The sequence below is a fragment of the Micropterus salmoides genome, unplaced genomic scaffold, assembly GCF_014851395.1.
Source record: "Micropterus salmoides isolate LMB-PRFRI ecotype aquatic unplaced genomic scaffold, ASM1485139v1 Ms_hic_scaffold_2, whole genome shotgun sequence".
Lineage (NCBI taxonomy): Eukaryota > Metazoa > Chordata > Actinopteri > Centrarchiformes > Centrarchidae > Micropterus > Micropterus salmoides.
In genome coordinates, this window is record NW_024041150.1 from 19,232,495 (window position 1) to 19,252,104 (window position 19,610).

Sequence of the window (19,610 nt, forward strand, 5' to 3'; positions counted from 1 at the left end):
CAAAGCATTCCTGGCCATCATGGATACAGAGGTCTACCAAAATAAAAGAAACAGCTGGGTGGCACCTTTACCATTCCGCTTTCCAAGACGGCACCTTCCAAGCAACAGGGAGCAAGCTTTGAAACGTCTTTGGTCACTACGAAGAACGCTAGAGAAAAAGCCAAAAATGAAAGATCACTATATCAAGTTCATGCAGACCATGTTGGATAATAATCAAGCTGAGACTGCTCCACCTTTAGACAAAGATAAAGAGCACTGGTACCTGCCGACATTTGGTGTGTACCACCCACAAAAGCCAGACCAGATACGGGTTGTATTCGACTCAAGCGCTGAATGTCATGGAACCTCTCTTAATGACGTGCTGCTCAGTGGACCAGACTTGAACAATACCCTGTTGGGAGTTCTTATGCGATTCCGAAGAGAACCTATAGCCCTAACAGCGGATGTGCAGCAAATGTTTTATTGCTTTGTCGTCCAAGAAGACCACAGAGATTATCTTCGCTATCTCTGGTATGAGGACAACGACACCAGCAAGAATGTGGTAGAGTACAGGATGAAGGTCCATGTATTTGGAAACAGCCCTTCACCTGCTGTAGCTATCTACTGCATGAGACGAGCAGCTCAAACAGGAGAAAAAGAACATGGTTCAGATGCAAGACAGTTTGTTGAGAGACAGTTTTATGTTGACGATGGTCTCACCTCAGTTGCCACACCTGAAGAGGCAATAGATCTCCTCACACGAACCAGAGAGATGTTAGCAGAATCCAACCTGCGACTGCACAAAGTGGCATCAAACAGTAACCAAGTAATGGAAGCCTTCCCAGCAGAGGACCGCGCCAAAGATCTAAAGGATCTGGATCTTGCAGTGGATCCTCTTCCACTTCAAAGGAGCCTGGGGCTCTCCTGGAACTTGAAAACAGACAGTTTCACATACCTGGTATCCTGTGAAGAGAAGCCATTCACACGAAGAGGCGTGTTGTCAACGGTTAACAGTTTGTATGACCCTTTGGGCTTCGTAGCTCCCATAACAATGCAAGGGAAAGCATTAGTCCGAGATTTGTCATCTGAACAGAGTGAGTGGGATGCTCCTCTACCCCACCAAAAGGAGGCAGAATGGAACCTGTGGAAGAATTCATTAAAGGCTCTTGGGGACCTGCACATACAGAGGTGCTACTTTCCAGTCTCGCTGTCCGCAACACAGAGAACAGAACTGTGTATCTTTTCAGATGCTTCTACAGTAGCTATAGGAGCTGTGGCCTACGTGAGAGCAGTCGACACTGAAGGACAATACCATGTTGGATTTGTCATGGGAAAGTCGAAATTGGCTCCTCGCCCTGCCCATACCATTCCACGACTTGAGCTCTGTGCAGCTGTGCTGGCTGTGGAACTGTACGAGCTCATCAGGGATGATATTGACATTGAGGTAGAAGCTGTGAAGTTCTTCACTGATAGCAAAATAGTGCTTGGCTATATCCACAATTCTACAAGAAGGTTTTACATGTATGTCTCCAACCGAGTGACTCGGATTAGGAGATCCACACACCCTGAACAGTGGCACTATATACCGACAGACCTGAACCCAGCAGACCATGCAACCAGGTCTCTACCAGCAGCCCAACTCCAACACAGCAACTGGTTCTCAGGACCAGACTTCCTGTATTGTGACAAAGCAGCAGAGACGCCTGAATCTAATCTCTTCACCCTCATTGAGCCTCAAGCTGATGATGAGATTGGTCCTGAGGTTATGACTCTGACAACAAGGGCATCAGAGTCAGAGTTGGGCTCACAACACTTTGAGCGATGCTCAAGCTGGAGAACACTCCATCAAACCATAGCCAGACTCATTCATGTTGCTGCATCCTTCAAAAAAAGGCAGACAAGGCAGAGGGGAAAGGATGGAAGTGTTTTAAGGAAACGTCCAGCATAAGTGAGCTTTCACAAGCCAAAGCTGTGATCATTCAATCTGTCCAGTGCGACGTCTTCAAGGAGGAAGTGAAATGTCTCAAGGACAGACAGACATGCTTCAAGCAAAACACACTCAAGAAGCTCAATCCAGTGGTAGATAAAGAAGGGCTGCTTCGTGTCGGAGGTCGTCTTTCTTCTGCTGATCTGTCGAAAGAAGAAAAGCATCCACTGATCATCCCCCATACTCATCATATTGCCACTCTGCTTGTGAGACACTTTCATGAGCAAGTAGCTCACCAAGGACGTCACATTACGGAAGGAGCAATCCGAGCAGCTGGATACTGGATAATTGGGGGTAAGCGTCTTGTGTCTTCCGTCATCCACAAGTGTGTTACCTGCCGAAAACTACGAGGGAGGTTGGAGCACCAGAAGATGGCAGATCTTCCTGCAGATAGGCTCACTCCTGAACCTCCATTCACCAGTGTTGGTCTTGATGTTTTTGGGCCATGGACTATCGTGACACGTCGCACAAGAGGAGGTAGTGCGGAAAGCAAACGCTGGGCTGTGCTCTTTACATGCATGTCAACCAGAGCTGTGCATATTGAGCTGATAGAAACCATGTCAACAGACAGTTTTATCAATGCTCTAAGGCGTTTTTTCTCGATTCGTGGTCCAGCAAAACTTCTGCGGTCTGATAGAGGGACTAACTTTGTGGGGGCTTGTAAAGAGTTGGATATGAACACAGATGTCACAACAGTAAGGAAGTACCTCCAGGAGAAAGGATGCTGCTGGGTTTTTAATCCCCCTCACAGTTCCCACATGGGTGGCTCCTGGGAGAGACTTATCGGGGTTGCCAGGCGCATTCTAGATGCGATGCTGTGTCAGACAAAACCAACCCGTCTCACACATGAAGTTCTGAGCACTTTCATGGCTGAGGTGATGGCGATCATGAATGCAAGACCCCTTGTGCCTGTATCCACTGACCCAGATATGCCTGCAGTACTCACCCCAGTGATGCTCCTTACTCAGAAAACTAGTGCTATTGTTGCTCCTTCTGGAAACCTTGGTATTGCTCAGTTGTATGCAAAGCAGTGGAAGCAAGTCCAGTGTCTTGCTGACACATTTTGGAAGAGATGGAAAGGAGGATATCTGTCTACTCTGCAGAGCCGCCGGAAGTGGACAAAAGAAAAGCCAAATGTCAAAGAAGGAGATGTTGTCTTGTTAAAAGACAGCCAGGCTCACAGAAATGAATGGCCAATGGGACTGGTAGTCAAGGTTTTGCCAAGCAGTGACAATAGGGTCCGCAAGGTAGAGGTCAGGACTGTGAAGGATGGGACAGCAAAGGTGTTTCTAAGGCCTGTCTCAGAAACTGTAGTCCTTCTTTCAGAGACTTTGTGAAAAACTCTTAAGTATGTTGCTGTCAAAGACGTTTTTCCTCAAGTTTGGAAGGATCTGTAGTGATACAATGTTATTATATCAAGCGGGGAGTGTGCTGTCTTTAAAGTTAAGATAATAGTTGAATACTGAGCTTAATGGTTAAATTACAGGGGTTCATGCTGGTTGCTGCCCTCTACTGGTCAGAGTTAATAATTTAGTGAAGCACACTCTTCAGTTGAAGACAGACAGGCAAGATAGACAGTGCTGGATTCATGTTGCTGAAAGTATATCTGATCCGCTTCTGCCTTGGAGACTATGTGCCTGTAAGTAATATGTAAATCATTTTCAATCACTTGCATTTGCAAAGAATGTCATGTAGACACGTTTTTATGCTTTGGTAAAACATATGCTCTGTTAGCTAGCAGCACAGCAGTAGCTAGCCTGTTCCTTAATTGTTTTGTGACTTGTAGATGTTGTGGTAGGTGAACTGTGTTCTCATACAGGAGGCGTAATCACATGTTGTATACAGTAGGCTACAGTGCGTGTTTTACACTTTGATAGGGATTGTGTAGTAACATAGTTATATGTATCAGATGTAGTCTCTGTATGCATATGTTCATGTTTGGATACTGATATATATTCTTATTCTGTTATGTTTCAGTTTTACAAAACAAACCAAAAGCGGAAACCACTTCAGTAAAATACAAGAAAAGTCAAGCCTTGTGTGTTTACTGGAGGACTTTTGAATGTTAACTGGCTGTCTAGCTTTGCTCAAGAGACCGCATTGCAAGGGCAGCACAATCTGACTTAGATGTTACAGTGTGTAGTCTACATTTCTTCTGTAGAAACTAAATACGCTTTTAATGCGCTGTTAATGGAAAGTGAAAGTATTTCAATTGCTTTACAGGCTGTTTTGCAACATGGCCACCAGTGCTATGGTATGCGCTCACTGGATTCAGTTGTATTAATAGAATAATAAAGCCTTAAACTCATTTTCATAATGTTTGCATCTGCCCAGCTCATTCATATCTGTGACAAGTGCCTGAGTCCAGGGCACCTCTGTGTAACTGCGCGTGTAACAGTGTAAACAATTAACATATGTTTATGGTTAAGTTCCTGTTAAACTTGGGACTACTAACCATGGTCTATCTACTCAGCGGTATATTATTTTGTTAACAGAAATTCCCAGCAAAAGTTTGTTTTGAGCTAAATGCAGTGCAGTATTGGTGACCCACAGTAGTTGGGAATGCCATGCTATGGATGAGTTGGGATGTTGTCTGCTCGAACACATATTAAACTATAAATGTAGATTACATTTCCTATGATGTGTAAAACTGTCAGCATTCACCACTGATATTGATTTTCAAAGACATACTGGCAAATTTGTAGTTACAAGTCTAGTCTATTAGTCTATTAATCTGGAACCTTGCTTTCTAGTTCGAGTGAGAGCAGACCTCTGACCAACTTCTTATACATGCTGAGCAACTGTGGTTGCATTTGTGTCCCATTGTTGCAGGTATGTTTATATATAAAACTGTAAAGCATTTTATTGCAGTATATGTAGTTGATGAGTTAAACTGGCAGGAGTAAATTTGTGTAGGCTGCAGACAGGCCTGCTATACTCCATTGCCACCACAAGGTGGTAGCACAGCATATCTTGGTTCTATATTTGTAAAACGGAGCTTTAGAGTGAGATTGGGTTAAAATGGAATCCATGTAATATGTCTATGGCGATGTAATAAGAGTTATTTTGAATATTGTATTTCAGCATGTCCTTCATTCTTGCTGTTGATGCTTCGTTCGATGGCATTGGAGCCATCTTATCTCAAGTGTCACCTGGTGAGACAATTTGCCAGCAAGACGCTTTTCCATTCCCAGATGAATTACCCGGCGCACAGGCTGGAATTTTTGGAGCTGAAGTGGGCCGTCTGCGATAAATTCAGCCATTGGAGAATCCTCTCTCCTACATCTTGACAAAGTCCTGCCTGGACGCCTGTGAACAAAGATGGGTGGCCAAGCTTGCAGTGTATGACTTTGATCTGAAGTATGTACCAGTTATTAAGAACAGTGTTGCAGACGAGCCATTTGTCCAATCATGTGTTAGTCATCAACTGCTGAAAAAACCTTATGTTCAACTTCAGGACGAGGTCAAGGGCATTGTCAGGGGCACAGTGCAGGATGCCTTTAGGCTGACCAATAACTGTCGGATCCTCGTGCTGGGGCTGTGTCTCAGCGCGTGGGGGTTCCATCAGTCCAGAAGGGGTGTCGGCTGCGCTTGATGCCCATGGGGGTTATGGATTAGCCAGTCTGCCTAGCGCTTACCCACTGTTGCCGCAGCTGCTTGGTGAGGACCCTTCTATTGTCAGCCCTCGGAGCCAGCTATTGAGCCTTCAGGAGCAGTATACAACGATAAGCAGAGTTTTATTTTATGTGCGACATCATGGGAAAGATACCAGACGGGAAGCAGCATCTGAACCTGCCTGAATCAATAAACTCCTCAGACACTGGAAAAGCTAAAGCTATAAAATGGGATCCTTTACAGAGTGAGGAAAGACCACCAGGTGAATAAGAAGCTCTTTAAGAGTTTATTGTATCGCCTTAAACATCAGATCCTGCTCTGCATTCATGATGCTGCTGCCCATCAGGGTTGGTGCATATTGACTTTTGGTCTGCCGAACTGAGCGACAAGAAAACAGTCAATGTCTTGGCAGTAATGGACAATTTCTCCAAAATGGCCCCCGCCTTCCCCTGTAGGAACCAATCTGCAAAACATGTTGCTCGTCGGTTATGGGATGACTTTTTCTGTGTATTTGGCTTCCCCAAAGAATCCATTTGGATCAGTGGTGCCAACTTTGAAAGCAGACTCATGCGAGACCTTTTGGAGATGGCAGGGGTGCATACGTCACTCCCCACCCCATATCATCCAGTGGGTAATGGTGTCATGGAACGCTTCAATAGGACTCTTGGAAATATGTTGAGAACCCTTCCCCGACAACAACAGCCAGGTAGCCACAGGTTTTGCAGACGCTGATCTTCTGCTACAACTGCACAGTACACGAGACCACTGGCTTCGCCCCATTTTTTCTTGATGTTTGAACGGGTTCCACGCCTTCCAATTGATATCATGTTCCAGCATCTGCTCCAGGATCAAAAAGTGGTCAGCTGTAATGAGTTTGTTACTCGCTTGAAGCAGGACTTGTGTGAGGCCACACGGATTGCTCGGCAACACAGTCTTGGAGAGCAAGCACATCATGCCAGGCTCTATAACCGCAAGATCAGGGGCTCCCTGTTGGCTGTGGGTGATTGAGTCTTGCTGGCCAATCGTGGTTAAAGGTACTTGAGGAAACTTGCTGATAAATGGGATTCATCCCCTTATGAGATTGTGTCAGTGAGGTCCGGGATTAATGTGTACAGGATAAAAGGTGCTCAAACTGGCAGAGAGAGTTGTGCACAGGAACCTTCTACTCCAGTTGACTTTCTTAACCTGGATGTCTCCCTTGTGGGCTCAGATCCTGTTGATGTGGCTGGTGGAAGTGGGCAGGACTCAGTTGTGGTGGACAATGTGGATCGCAATGGAGAGACTATGGACTGGCTCATGCATACTCCTGAAGTTCAGGATCCTGTTAGCAATGATGCTGTGAATGGTGACTTATCCCCTGATGCAAGAAGTGATTCCGTCCCCGACGACGTCCTTGCTGGCACTCTTGACTGTCCTGCACATGGCTTTGCTACAATGGAGGAGGCTGAGTCGATGTCAGTCTCAGTTGGTGCAGTCACATCACCTGATCTGGACCCTCTCAGTGCAGCTGACTTACCTGATCCAGGCTCACTCGGTGTAGCTCATTTGCTTGACCCAGACAGATGGTGTTGATCAATGTCCCGCTGTTTGCATGCAGCCTCATAGGTTACATGCAGGTCATACTGGTGCAGTCACTACAAGATTTGGGAGACATGTCAGACCCCGCAATAGGTTGATGTCAACACAAAAGTTTGAGGATAGCTTGCCTGTCTCAATTTCTAATTTCAATTTCCTCAGTAGAATGTTGGAAGTCTAGCCTATCAGACGGTTCTCTTTTAGTTTTGTATGGGTCTCGGTCAAGTGAGGACTTTGTTATTCTGTTGGATTTGAAGTATGTAATGAGAGCTGCACGGTGTTAGACATTCAGGAGGTGTAAATGGCATCTTCTTTGGTCTGTAATAAGTATGGGGCATGGTGCCACCCTTTCCTTTTACACTCCTTATGGGAGAATTTCATGTTGACCTTAGTATACATCAGTGCTCTGATTTCACTCTTGTGTGCACCTTTTTTTTCTTCAATTGTTCTGTTAATGCTTAGATGTATGGAGGACCGATCCTGACACAGTAAGAAACAAATACAGAAATAAATAAATGCTTAATAAATAAATAAGCATCCAATTAAATACACAAAAAAATTAAGTAAATAAATAAATGTAGGTAGTAATTAAATTATACAAGGAGACATAAATGTATATATTTTAATTAGTGTCTTTACTTATTCACCTTTGTAATAATTACCATACTTATTTATTGTCTGTTATAATCTTCAACTTTATTTATTAATTACTTATTTTTTAAATGTATTTATTTATGTGGGTGTTTAGCAACTCTGTTTGAAGACACTACCAGCCATGTCTTCCTTCTCTTCTCATGTGGACACTCTGACCTACAGAGTTTTCAATTAGCAACTTATACGTACACAGAACTGCAGGAAAGTGAGCTGTTGTTTCCGAGAGCCACATCAGTTAGCTGCAGCTAAATCTGGAGTGTACTCCTATTCGAGTATTTACGGTAAATGCTCCCACACGGAGCAGCCCGTTGCTCTGCTGTTTTCAGCTGCTGTTTCAACAAAAACGCCATTCAGGGTGAAATTCAACCGTGGTGTTATGTCGGGAGATGCAGTGACTTCACCTGCGGTGAGTATTATGAATAATACTTGTAATCTGTTAAGCTATGAGGAGAGTAAAAGTCCGTTAGCCGCTAGGCTAATTTATGTAGTGCTAACATCATATAGGCTAAAGCTCTTAAGCTTGTGGTGGTGACTAACAAATAAACTGATCTTAACAGTTACCATTAAGAAGAATTTTCTTCTTCTGTTAAATGTGATTGCTATTAAGCCGTGTTTTATGTGTATGGAGGACCGATCCTGACACAGTCAGAAATAAATGCTCAATAAATAAATAAGCATCCAATTAAATACACAAAAAACTAAAGTAAATAAATAAATGTAGTTAGTAATTAAATATACAAGGAGACATAAATGTATATATTTTAATTAGTGTCTTTACTTATTCACATTTGTAATAATTACCTTATTTATGTTTTGTCAACTTTATTTATTAATTACTTATTTTTAAATGTATTTATTTATGTGTGTTTTAATATTTTTGTCTGTTTTATTCTTCCTTTGTATTTTTTTTTACCTTATTTATTTTCACCCATGGTATTTATTTCTGCCTGTCCTTTTTACAATACTGTATGCATTTCTGCCTCATTATGCAAATGAGGAGGGGCTGTGTCTCAAGGGGTCAACTTCTGCCCATTGGTGGACCAGTCAGACAGGAGAGCTCTTGGCCTACTCTGCCTGCAGACATCAACAAGCTGCTCTTCACACAGTCAGATGGCTTCCTTCAGTGCGCTGAGGTGTTTAGCAACTCTGAAGACACTACCAGCCATGTCTTCCTGTCCCCCCCATCTTTCCTTGACCTCATGATTAATATTAATTTCTATCCCGTAAAACACTGACAATGCCAAAATAGTCGTTGATAATCCCTTTGAGGACATTTTAATGACTAAAAATACTCACAGGCAATGCTTTCCATAAAGCAACAAAGAAGGATGGATGCAGATTCAGAATAACGATCCGACTTCTGTCTCTGTTGGCATAACTGTCAGACTTACTTCATGTTTCCTGGCTGATCTACAACCTTACTATTAGCTAATGCAACACACAATACATGAATGCATGAAACAGCAACAGCCCCACCTGCTGGCAAGAATTAATCTTGGCCAGCACACTCCCCACCTGATCTATATGATGTCATGATCACACCTTCCCATTGTCCTCATCATTAGTGCTGGGTAGGAGGAGTACAGTGTCCGTTATGGGTCTCAAGAAAGTCTTGCATGTTCCTTCAAAAGCAACCTTGACTTCTACTTTCCTCACCTTCCCATCATGACTGGGGAAGGTTTTGACCACAACACCCATGGGCCAGCAGTTCCGTAGATTAGGTCTCGCTGAATGCCATTTCCTACGACCTTGTACGGTCAGTGCTCAGACGGTCAGTGGGTAGGTCTGCCATCTTTTGTGTCTCTGTTCTCCATCGGAGCTTGCGATAGGTCACACTGTTGTGAATGATGGCACTGATGCACCACTTACCACCAATGATCCATAGGGCAGCTGACCTCACTGCACCCTCTGTGAAGTGGCGCCCTTGATGACTTGCTGGAGGTAGTGTCGTATCAGTAGGGTCCTTAAATGGTGACGGGGGGAATAATGAGTGGGTTTCTTTCGTCACTTTCAAGATTGTGATAAACGACCTCCAACTCTGACAACCTGCTTCATCTACATAAGGAGACAACCTTCTGATCCGGCTCTGCTTAGGGATCTCTTTCCCTGCCTGGATGCATGCAAAAACCTCGGGGAAGGCCTTGTATTGAAGACTGCGTGAGACAGTCATACAGACTGTTTATGGTCAACAACACCTGCAAGTGAAAGGCTTCTCCGTAGCAGATACCTGAAAGGAGAACTCATCCAAAGCAACATCCCAGCTTATTCCCAGACTTTGTTGCATGGGTGGTAGGTCGGCTCTGAGGTCAAGGTCCTTAAGGCCCTTCGCAAGGTCCTCCTTGGGAAATGCCTTCATTACACTGATGTGATTAGAAGCAATCTTACGCAACTTCAAATTGGACGAAGCCAGCGTTTCTTGGACCCTCTGGAGAACAGCGATAGCCTCATCATCGGATGGAACTGAGATGAGACCGTCATCGACATAGAAATGCCGTTCCACAAATCGCCTTGTCATGCAGCCATCATCCTCTTGATCTTGGGACGCGCTCCTGAGCCCATAGATCGCCCCAGCTGGTGACGGGCTATTCCCGAAAACATGAACCCTCATGCGGTACTCCATTATGGGTTCCTCCATGTCATTGTTCCGGTGCCAGAGGAAGCGCAAGAAGTTCCTGTGATCTTCCCGTACCAAGAAACAATGGAATTTCTGCTTGATATCAGCTGTGACTGCCACTCGCTCCTTGCGGAACCACATGACGACACCCAGCAGGCTGTTGTTAAGATTGGGGCCTGTAAGAAGGACATCGTTTAAAGACACTCCATGGTGGTGTGCACTGGAGTCGAAGACCACCCTAATTTGATCTGGCTTATGAGGATGGTAAACCCCAAAGAAGGGGAGATACCAGCATTCTTCTTGTTCCTTTAATGCTGGCGCTGGTTCTGCATGTCCGCTGTTGAATATGTTTTGCATAAAGTCCACAAAGTGTCTCATTTCAGGACGCTTTTTCAACGTGCGATGGACTGAGGCGAGGTGTTGGCTGGCTTGCTGTTTGTTATTGGGGAGGTGTGGTCTCGGGGAGCGGAAGGGCAGTGGAGCCACCCAGTTGTTGGCATTATCCTGGTAGACTTCCTTCTCCATTATCTGCAAAAAGGCCTGCTCTTCTATTGAGTAAGCTGGTTTTTCATCTGCACTTGTGCGTTGAAAGACTGTTCCTCCCATGATGACATCAGCCTCAGCTAGCCTGTTGCCTTGTCCAAAAATGGGAGAGCTAATAGTGTGATGACCTTTGCAGCCAAAGCTTTCCTTTACCTGGATGCCATTTTGGCATGGGACGAAGTAGCTCGGTCGCCCAAGATGTTGGTCTTAAGAACATTTGCATGCCCAGATTTGTGAGCCCCACCAAGACAGATGTCGCCAACAATAACCCATCCCAGAGCCAACTTCTGTGCGAACGGAGCATTTGGAGGCCCATTCCGCTGGTCAAGCACCTTGTGGCCCTGAATAACATCTCTCCCAAGTAGCAGTAGAATATCTGCCTTTGGGTCGAGCCCTGGAATCTGTGCAGCAATGTCTTTGAAGTGAGGATGGTAGTGAGCAGCTTCAGGGGTCGGGATTTCATTTCGAATGTGGCAGAATTTATTTCTAAAAGAAGGTCCCCAAGGTCGCGTAGTAGATGAGGGTCCTTGTTTGAAATTCTGGGGAAATGTTCTAGGCTGTCAAGCAGAGCCCTTTCCAAGGCCTCAGCAGAGCCATAACACTCTTGCAGTCTCTCCCACACCTTGGTTAGTCCGAAGGAAGAGTTGTTGATATGCACTGCTCGGAGGCGTTTTGCATGTTGAGAGGATTCATCACCCAACCACTTGGTCAACAAGTCAAGTTCTTCACTGGCCGTTAATTGTAGACCTTGAATGGTGTTTTCAAATGAGGATTTCCAAGCCCAGTAATCGCCTGGTTTGTTGCTAAACCTCCAGTGAGCAACTCACGTCTGACTAGAAATCTTGTGAGGTCAGACATATTTAAGTTCTCTTGTGAGGGAATCTGAGGTCTAGAGCATGGTGTAGGTTCGCACACCTCGAAGCATTGGGATGGCTGGCAGAAAGCATCCTTTCCACTGTTCTGGTGAGGCGGTGAAACGTCTAATGCTAGGGTCAGGCGAGTCAACTTCCTGCTTAAGATGAAAAATGTGGAACATTTGACCACATTGTGAGGCTTCATATGTTCATGTAGAGTTACATTGGCACTGTGTGAGAAATGGTTATTCACATACTCACTGGTGCGTTCTAAGGGGGGACATGTCTGAGAGAGGCTACCGCTCATACGCTCTTCATCTATTTCACTGGCCGCTGCTTCATATACTTTGGCTTCAGCGAGGGCCACTTCTGCGTCACATTGGTGATGAAGTGCTTCTAATGTGGCTTCCAGTCGCGTTTCCAGTCAACCAGTCAAGACCATAACTTTGGGAATATCAATAAACTGCATTGTCTGATTTATTTGTTAACATCCTAACTTTGATTGGATGTAAAACGTCACATTCACATTTTACTGTGTGTCATGTAACGTGGGGAACTGGTCTTGTCTCGGTCTCGCCCTCCCTTGGTCTTGGTCTCGACTTGGTCACGGTTTGGGCGGTCTTGACTACAACAATAATTACTACTGTCTTCAGGTACAAGTAATAGCAGCACAAAAGTCTGTAATATTGAGGCCCTTTGCTGCACCTGCCTCGAGTGACCTATTTTTTCTCCCTCAGGCTACCACCTTTGCATTGTGTTGCATGTTTTCTACATGATTTTTGTTTGCGTTTCAACTGTTCAACAAAGAAAAATGAAACCCATTTTTTAACTGCTGGGACAGGCTGTGTGAAACAGACTTTGGAGCGAGTAAAAAATATAAAACACATCAAAAGTAGGCTTACTGTAAAAACCTACAATAGTAGCTTATGAGGCTTTTTAATCAGACTCTATAGGATGATCTTGCTAAATGTTTTTCCACATCGTCTTACCAAACAACTGCCACCATATAACAGAAAAGTATCAATAGTGGTATAAATAAAGGTCAATCAATCAGCTCAATAATGGTATCAATATCAATAAAAATTAACAATCCCCATCCCTGTGCCATACAGTCATAAAACTAAGCATGAAAAATGTTTAACTTACAGGCAAAGCAATTAAATAATAATAATAATAAATGAACTAACACAGGAAGGGTAGGATTTGAATAATTTTTTTTTTAAAAGGATCAAATAAACATGGGGAAGATCATCCAATCCATTTGGAATTCCTATCATCTGTCACAATACTAAAGAGTTTCATCAACAGAATAAATAGTAGTTGTTAAGTAGTTGGTTCAATCCTGTACTATTGTATGTGTTGGAGTCTTCATCAGTGCACACTGTACCTGGCTAGATCGACATAATTCTCCCTGCAGTATCTCTGAGCATCAGTCCAATTCAAATATTTGTTGACTTTTACAAAGGATGAAGCGCCATTTACTGAACCTGGAAATAAATTGATATAGAAAAGTTCTTAACAGTGTGCTATGCAGAAGATCTATTTAGCCTTTTGTTAATTCATACACTAAAAGAAAACTCACCGTTGTAGCAAACAGAGAAGTATTGGTTGTTGCAATTCATGTCCATCCATGTTCCAAGGAAGTTATGGTAGTTGTAATAGTAAGAGAAATAGTAATTGTTTAGAAGCAGCACACAGTTGTGTTGACCATTAGGACTGACGGGATGTCCAGGAGCCCAGTTTCTAAACCCAGTATCTGCTTCACCATAGAAGCTGCTGTTACTCAGGGACCATTTCCAGCTGTGATCATAGAGGCCTATCCAAGCTTTGCCTGTTCAAACAGATGTTTCATTATATAACAGCTGGAATCAAAAAACCTGCTGAGCTTACTTAACATCCCTTAAATTATTTCTCCTCTATTTTTCATTGAGGGCCTTTCTTGTTCTTTCACATTCCATAATATCATATGTTATAATTTTATCTAATCATAATAAGCTTATCAAAAACATTGTTGCCTGGTTGTTATGTTTGTATATGATTATACAGTATATAAATACTATTTTTATGTTCCGTATATGTTTCCCATATTGAGAACTTGCCTGTGTATCTTGGTGTGGTGCTGAGTACGGTACTGACGTCAGATATGGTTTCTACGGTGGCCAGGTCAGTGTAGACCTGTCTGCAGAAGCTCTGAGCTTCAGTCCAGTTCAGTGGTGTACTCTCAAAGTAGTACTGACGAGTTTGGGCAGAGGCAACATTGACCAGTGCTCCTAAAACAAAGAATATTGAGTTTTTGTGTAGACTCTTTTACAGTGAACATGAAGAGGCACTATACATCAGGTGGGTTCTGCTGTACTTTGGAGTTTTAAAATACATTTTCCTTATTGGTGATATCTTTGTATGCTAGCAGCGTACACTGTATCATGACTACAGAAAATGGAAAAAAATTAATGTTCTCTGAAACTGAACCAAACAGTCCTACTAGAGTTAATGTCTGGTGCCTTCACACTTCGTGCCTTCACAGAACAAGTTCCAGTCTGCCTCAGGGAATGTGTTCACTGTTTACCACTGACAATAAAATAGAACCAGTTCAACTACAAATATGTTTGTCATTGTAAGCATTTTCTGTAATATAGTTGTACCCTTTGACTCAGTTTGTCGCAGGAAAAACTTACTATATATGCAGTACTGAGTGAAGACTGCTTAATAATGTACAATATGTTGATTCTATCATAATAAAGAACAATGACTCAATCCCAGAGGAGAGGGGCCCCAATAGAAAATAATTCTGCCCTTATAACTCTCTGGGCCTGACACTGATTAGATAATGCTGCCTTTGTTTAGACATGAGCATCTGCAGAATCGTGTTTCATATATTTAATTAAAATAGCATTGCTTGCTCTGACCAATATTACTTATCAAAGTGTTTACCCTGGATTTTCCCCTTAATTTGAAAGATTATTGTTGTTGATTGGCCATCTTGTGGGATGGATGGGGGCAAAAAGAGGAATCTTTTGGATTATCAGAAACTGGCTTGTCTGCTGTCCACCTTGACAGTAAGCCAGATATCATCAGAGCTTGTTATCTAGCACAGACAAACAGCAGAAAAATCAAAATGAGGCACCAACCTGTGAGCACAATGATGATCACCCCATAATCCATGAGTTAGACCTTTGAAAAAAACACATTTGAAGACAAACATGTTAATCAATTCTCACTAAGATCTGTAAATCAACTCCACTTAAGGTTATATGTGAATATGTTGTCAATATTAGCAAGAACATTCCCTGCAGAATAAGGTATGGTTATTGATTCTACTTACCAGTGTCTCTTTAACCTCCTTCTGCTTAAAATACAAGATGTCAGTTACTCTGTGCTGCTTGGACAGAAGCTCAGTACTTGTTTTATGTTTATCGATTGTCTGCTGGTTTTAAATACTGAAGTCTTTAGAAAAGGGTGTAGTAAAGATTCATTGAAGAAAAACAGGCTCTTGTATAACAATGACAACTATGCTGCTGGAGTCAGGAAGTAAAAGCTAAACCTGACAGTCATTATATTCTTCTTATGCATTGATGGGCAGGTTTGCAGATCTGGTCAACCCTGACCTGTGCTGTGTGCGTCTCCTCCTTTGTCTCACGTTACATAACACACAGCAGTGTCTTTTGTCATTTACAAAAAATGTATATAATACAAAAACATTTTTATTCTGTTGTATTGTTACATCATTTGATTGTTTTAAAGTTATTACATCATGAATTCGTACTTAACGCAACCCAAGTTGCTATAGTGGATCGAGCAGTGGGGGTGCAGGAAGGTTGTGACCTTCCAGGGCCCACCTTGGACCCAGTCTGCAGAATATGAACATGCATTTTTGTTATTTAGTTGAACATTTTGAATGAAGTTTGGTATGTGTTTCTTGATAGTGGTAAAACAGTAAGACTCAGACCATGTCTGTGGCTTCTGTAGAGGCAGCCCTATCGCTGCTGAGAGGTTCTCTCTCATGCAGCAGTCAGCAGCAACATGGACACTGTGGCCTATATTTATTGTTTTTAGATTGCACTACCTTAATGCTCTTAATAGGGCCCTGTTACTCTGAGATTTGCTTTCATACTCTCCATTTGGGCTGATTAATGATGTTTTTTAATAGTCATTACTGAAGTTACTCACAGTTATCCTACCGAAACATAAAGTAGACACCATGGTTTAGGCTTTGGCTTACATATGTATTTTGCTCAGTACATATTTAAATATTGGCTTTTTGTTGAGTTCAAATATCAACATATGGGGTGATTTAGACCATTTTTACGTGCGCTGAAGCACCCCTCTTATCGGACTCGGAGGCCATGACAGTTACAGTGGAGGGTCTCCCAGCGCTGAAACCCCTGAACAGCAGACTCCTCCACCTTCGCAAGAGAATAAGCCGGATGACGGTGAGTCGGGGACTGAGAGAGGAGAGGGTGAGGAGACAGGAGAAGGAGCCGAGGGGGTTAGGAGAGCTCGCTTGCTGGTTATACAGAGCAAACAACAACAGGCTGGAAGACTGCATACTTCAGATGAGGATGATGATGATAATGATGAGGACCTGGAGGAGGAAGATAAAAAGATTATAAACATATGCCGGTGTTGTCCACGACCATCTCCCCAACCAACACCACTGCAACTACTACTACCACTTACATCTCTGTCCATCTGAAGTATTTAAATGACACGGAGGAAGTCGCTGTTGTAGAACCACAGGATACAGTGGTCCAGAGGAGGGGGCTCAGTCTGGGGCTGGACCAGAAGTCGGGCCAGGGGTCTCTGGAGGATTCTGGTGTTGCAATCAGCACTGGCAGCCTGGTGGTGCCAGTGTTTGTGGTGATACTGGCTGTGGTGCGTGGCGGCTCCTGCCAAATCTCTCAGGGGGGCAATTAATAATAACTATTAATATTTTTTTTACAGTCACAGTTATTAGCTTAGCCTCTGGCATTTTGCGGAGCATAAATTAGCCTAGTGGCTAGCGGACATTTCCTCTCCTCACAGCTTAACAAATTACATGTATTATTTATATTGTGTCTTACTCACTGCTGGTAAAGTCACTGTACTACACCACGGTTGAATTTTCTGCTTGAACGTACATTTTCTACAGCTGCTTGTAGTAGTGAGAGCAACAAGCTGGAGGACTCATGCGCCCACTGCAGCTCTGCTGACTCCACAGAACACGACTTTACGCTGATTGGACAGCGATATTCAGAGACAAACTGTCAAAAACAGTCACAGCTCACTAACAGTGTGGTAGAAAGTGTGAGAAAAATATCCCCTGCCTTTCCCGGCTTGGCGGCGTCGCCTGGTCGTCTAATGAACAAGCCGCCCCTGCTGTGGTGTGGTACTTTCGCATTAACGACAAGCAGTTTTTCACCGCCCCTGCGACCATCTCCCTCGTGGGAGTTATTGTGTTCTTCAGCTTTCTGATATATGGGATGCACAGCCGCTGAAAAGGCAGAGAGTGGGCTCTCGCTTACAGCTGAATGTTGTGAGGTAAAATTAAAAAACTACAGCAGTGGGTTGCATCTGGAGAGACAGACCACTCAAAAAGGGGCTCGGTGAGGCCACAGATGATTTGATTCCTACAGAATGAGTGTGTGGGTGGGTAGGTGAGCCAATTTGTGCATGTACCAAGAAAAAAAACAAAACTAATGACTGATTGTACAGTTTATGTACGGTAACTAACCTGCAGCTGAACCATACGTTAGCTTCTCTTCAACATGACATAGTTGTTCACTCAATGTTTAAACACTCTGGCTTAATCCTGTCTGCTCTTTTTTGATTAAGATCCTTTCCTTTACCTCATTGTTTTTTCAGGCCACTGCTTCTGTGTTCAAGAAAAAATGCTAAATTGACTGATTGATGTAAGAATCTAAAATCTCACTGTGAGTTGTTGTGAGTAAATGTGGACTGTACAGCTGCCTCAGTGATTGGCTGAATCCATCAGATATTTTTGTTGCTTCAAAAACTGTTGCTATGTAAACATAGGCTAATTTAAATAACCCCTGAACATAAAAATAGACACTTTTTGAGAAGATATTGTAAATATAATGTGTATTTTCTGTAAATCGAATGAACCTGCATCTGGCACTTAAAGATTTGGAGGGGACATTGAACCCTCTTGATTATGATGGAATGCTCTGGCTTCAGTGATGTCTCAAATTAAAGCAATTCAACCCCCCCCAAAAAAAGATTTTGGAGAAGTAAGAGAAGGGACAATCAATTAACCTACAGTTTCATATGAGTTTTCTTACATTAAACAGGTTTAATGTCCCTAAATACTGGTATTTTTCAGTTTCTAATGTTTTACCTAATGATTCGTGACCGTGCTGGCGGACCGTGCAGCTGCAGCGGAACACTGTTTGTATGTCTGTCAGTCTGGTCCAAACTAATACTTTCACTATTCTGATTGGCTCAACGGCACCAATGGAAGGAGTTTTCTTTCCATGTGGGACAGTTCAATCCAAAAACTTTGCACCAGTTTGCTACCTATTTTCGGGTCTGAACTCAGCCCAGGATGGTGTGACAAGTGCAACAGAGAAGGGGGCGAAAGAACATTATCTACCTCGTTCTCAACTCTTCCTTTTACTTTACTTTACTTTACTTTAGCTTGTTGGTTGACGGCTGACTTGAATAACATTAGGTCCAGTGCAGCTGACCTGCCGCCCAGTCGCGCATTCACGCCAAGGATGGTGCATTCAGCAACTTGGATTAGTTACTAATAATGTAAATGATAATAGAAATAATTTATGCTTCATAGATTATGTGCAACCAAATAAAGATTTATTTAATAATTTAATAATACTGACAAATTAAACTCAATCAGCAACAGAAAACTATTCTTTAAAGAAAAAGCAAGCATGTAACAAGACTTAACTGAAGACTGAACACTTAAATTAGAGAAACACTTTTAACACCCTCCCTCCTCCGAGGGAATAAACACAAGCCTACAGCTCCACACTGCTGTCTGACCCTAACTGGTCCACTGACTCCATAGGAGTCATTTACACTGGGGCACTGGGGAAATGTCCCCACCACATTTTGAAATGGCTGATTTTGTCTCCATTTTTGAAAGCATTTGTTAAAAATGTTCTGAAAAACAACTTGCACCAAGAAATGTTAACTAACAAATGAAAATGCTTTGAGAAAGGTTTATTTACAGAAAAGGTTTATTGAAAGAAAAAATGCAATGCAATATAAGTTTCCCTCATATAAAAAAAGACATTTCCACCGTAAATTGGAGCACAAAATGTCTCCAGAATGCAGGAAATTTTATTTCAGCATCAAATATTTAATCTAAACAGTGCTAAAAGTCTTCTTTTCTTGTTTTTGTGCATTGTCATGTCTCATGACCCAAATGTATCATCACGCTTCTAATCTGAGCCCTTATTCCCACAACTTTTCAACACAAAGTGTAGACTGAACCGCTCCGCTCTACTCCAGCTCCTCTCTAGTTCTCTCTCTCTAGGCCTACTTATTCTCTCCACCAATTCGTGAACACTTTTGCAAGGCATTGTATGCATGCTACATTCTCATTAGGGGCTGAGCACCAATTAAGGTCTGATCCTAGAATCGCCCGTCAACAATCTTTCTGCAGAATCACAATCCTTTTAAGACATTCTAGTAATTTGAAGTAGACTCATGTTTTGTGGTTTTAGTAATACTTCATCAATCCGATGTGATACTTTTGTTTTACGGTGTCTAACATTGTCTGTAACTGTGAACATCCAGTATCTTCACACAATAAGCTCACTTTGAAACTGTA

General features: G+C 42.8%; 2 protein-coding genes across 2 annotated transcripts in view; both read right to left on the bottom strand.

Moving 5' to 3' along the window:
• LOC119912231 (C-type mannose receptor 2-like) overlaps positions 1–15,356 on the bottom strand; it is a 28,951-nt gene extending 13,595 nt beyond the window's left edge. The window contains exons 1-5 of the mRNA XM_038731329.1: positions 15,144–15,356; positions 14,950–14,992; positions 13,921–14,091; positions 13,404–13,652; positions 13,209–13,308 (exon numbers count right to left, since the gene is read on the bottom strand). Of these exons, the coding sequence (XP_038587257.1) occupies positions 13,209–13,308; positions 13,404–13,652; positions 13,921–14,091; positions 14,950–14,983 (554 nt within the window). The 5' untranslated portion in view covers positions 14,984–14,992; positions 15,144–15,356. The remainder of the gene's footprint in view (positions 1–13,208; positions 13,309–13,403; positions 13,653–13,920; positions 14,092–14,949; positions 14,993–15,143) is intronic.
• Positions 1–19,610, bottom strand: part of LOC119912224 (macrophage mannose receptor 1-like) — a 357,347-nt gene that overhangs the window by 32,035 nt on the left and 305,702 nt on the right. The gene's annotated exons all lie outside the window — the stretch shown is intronic.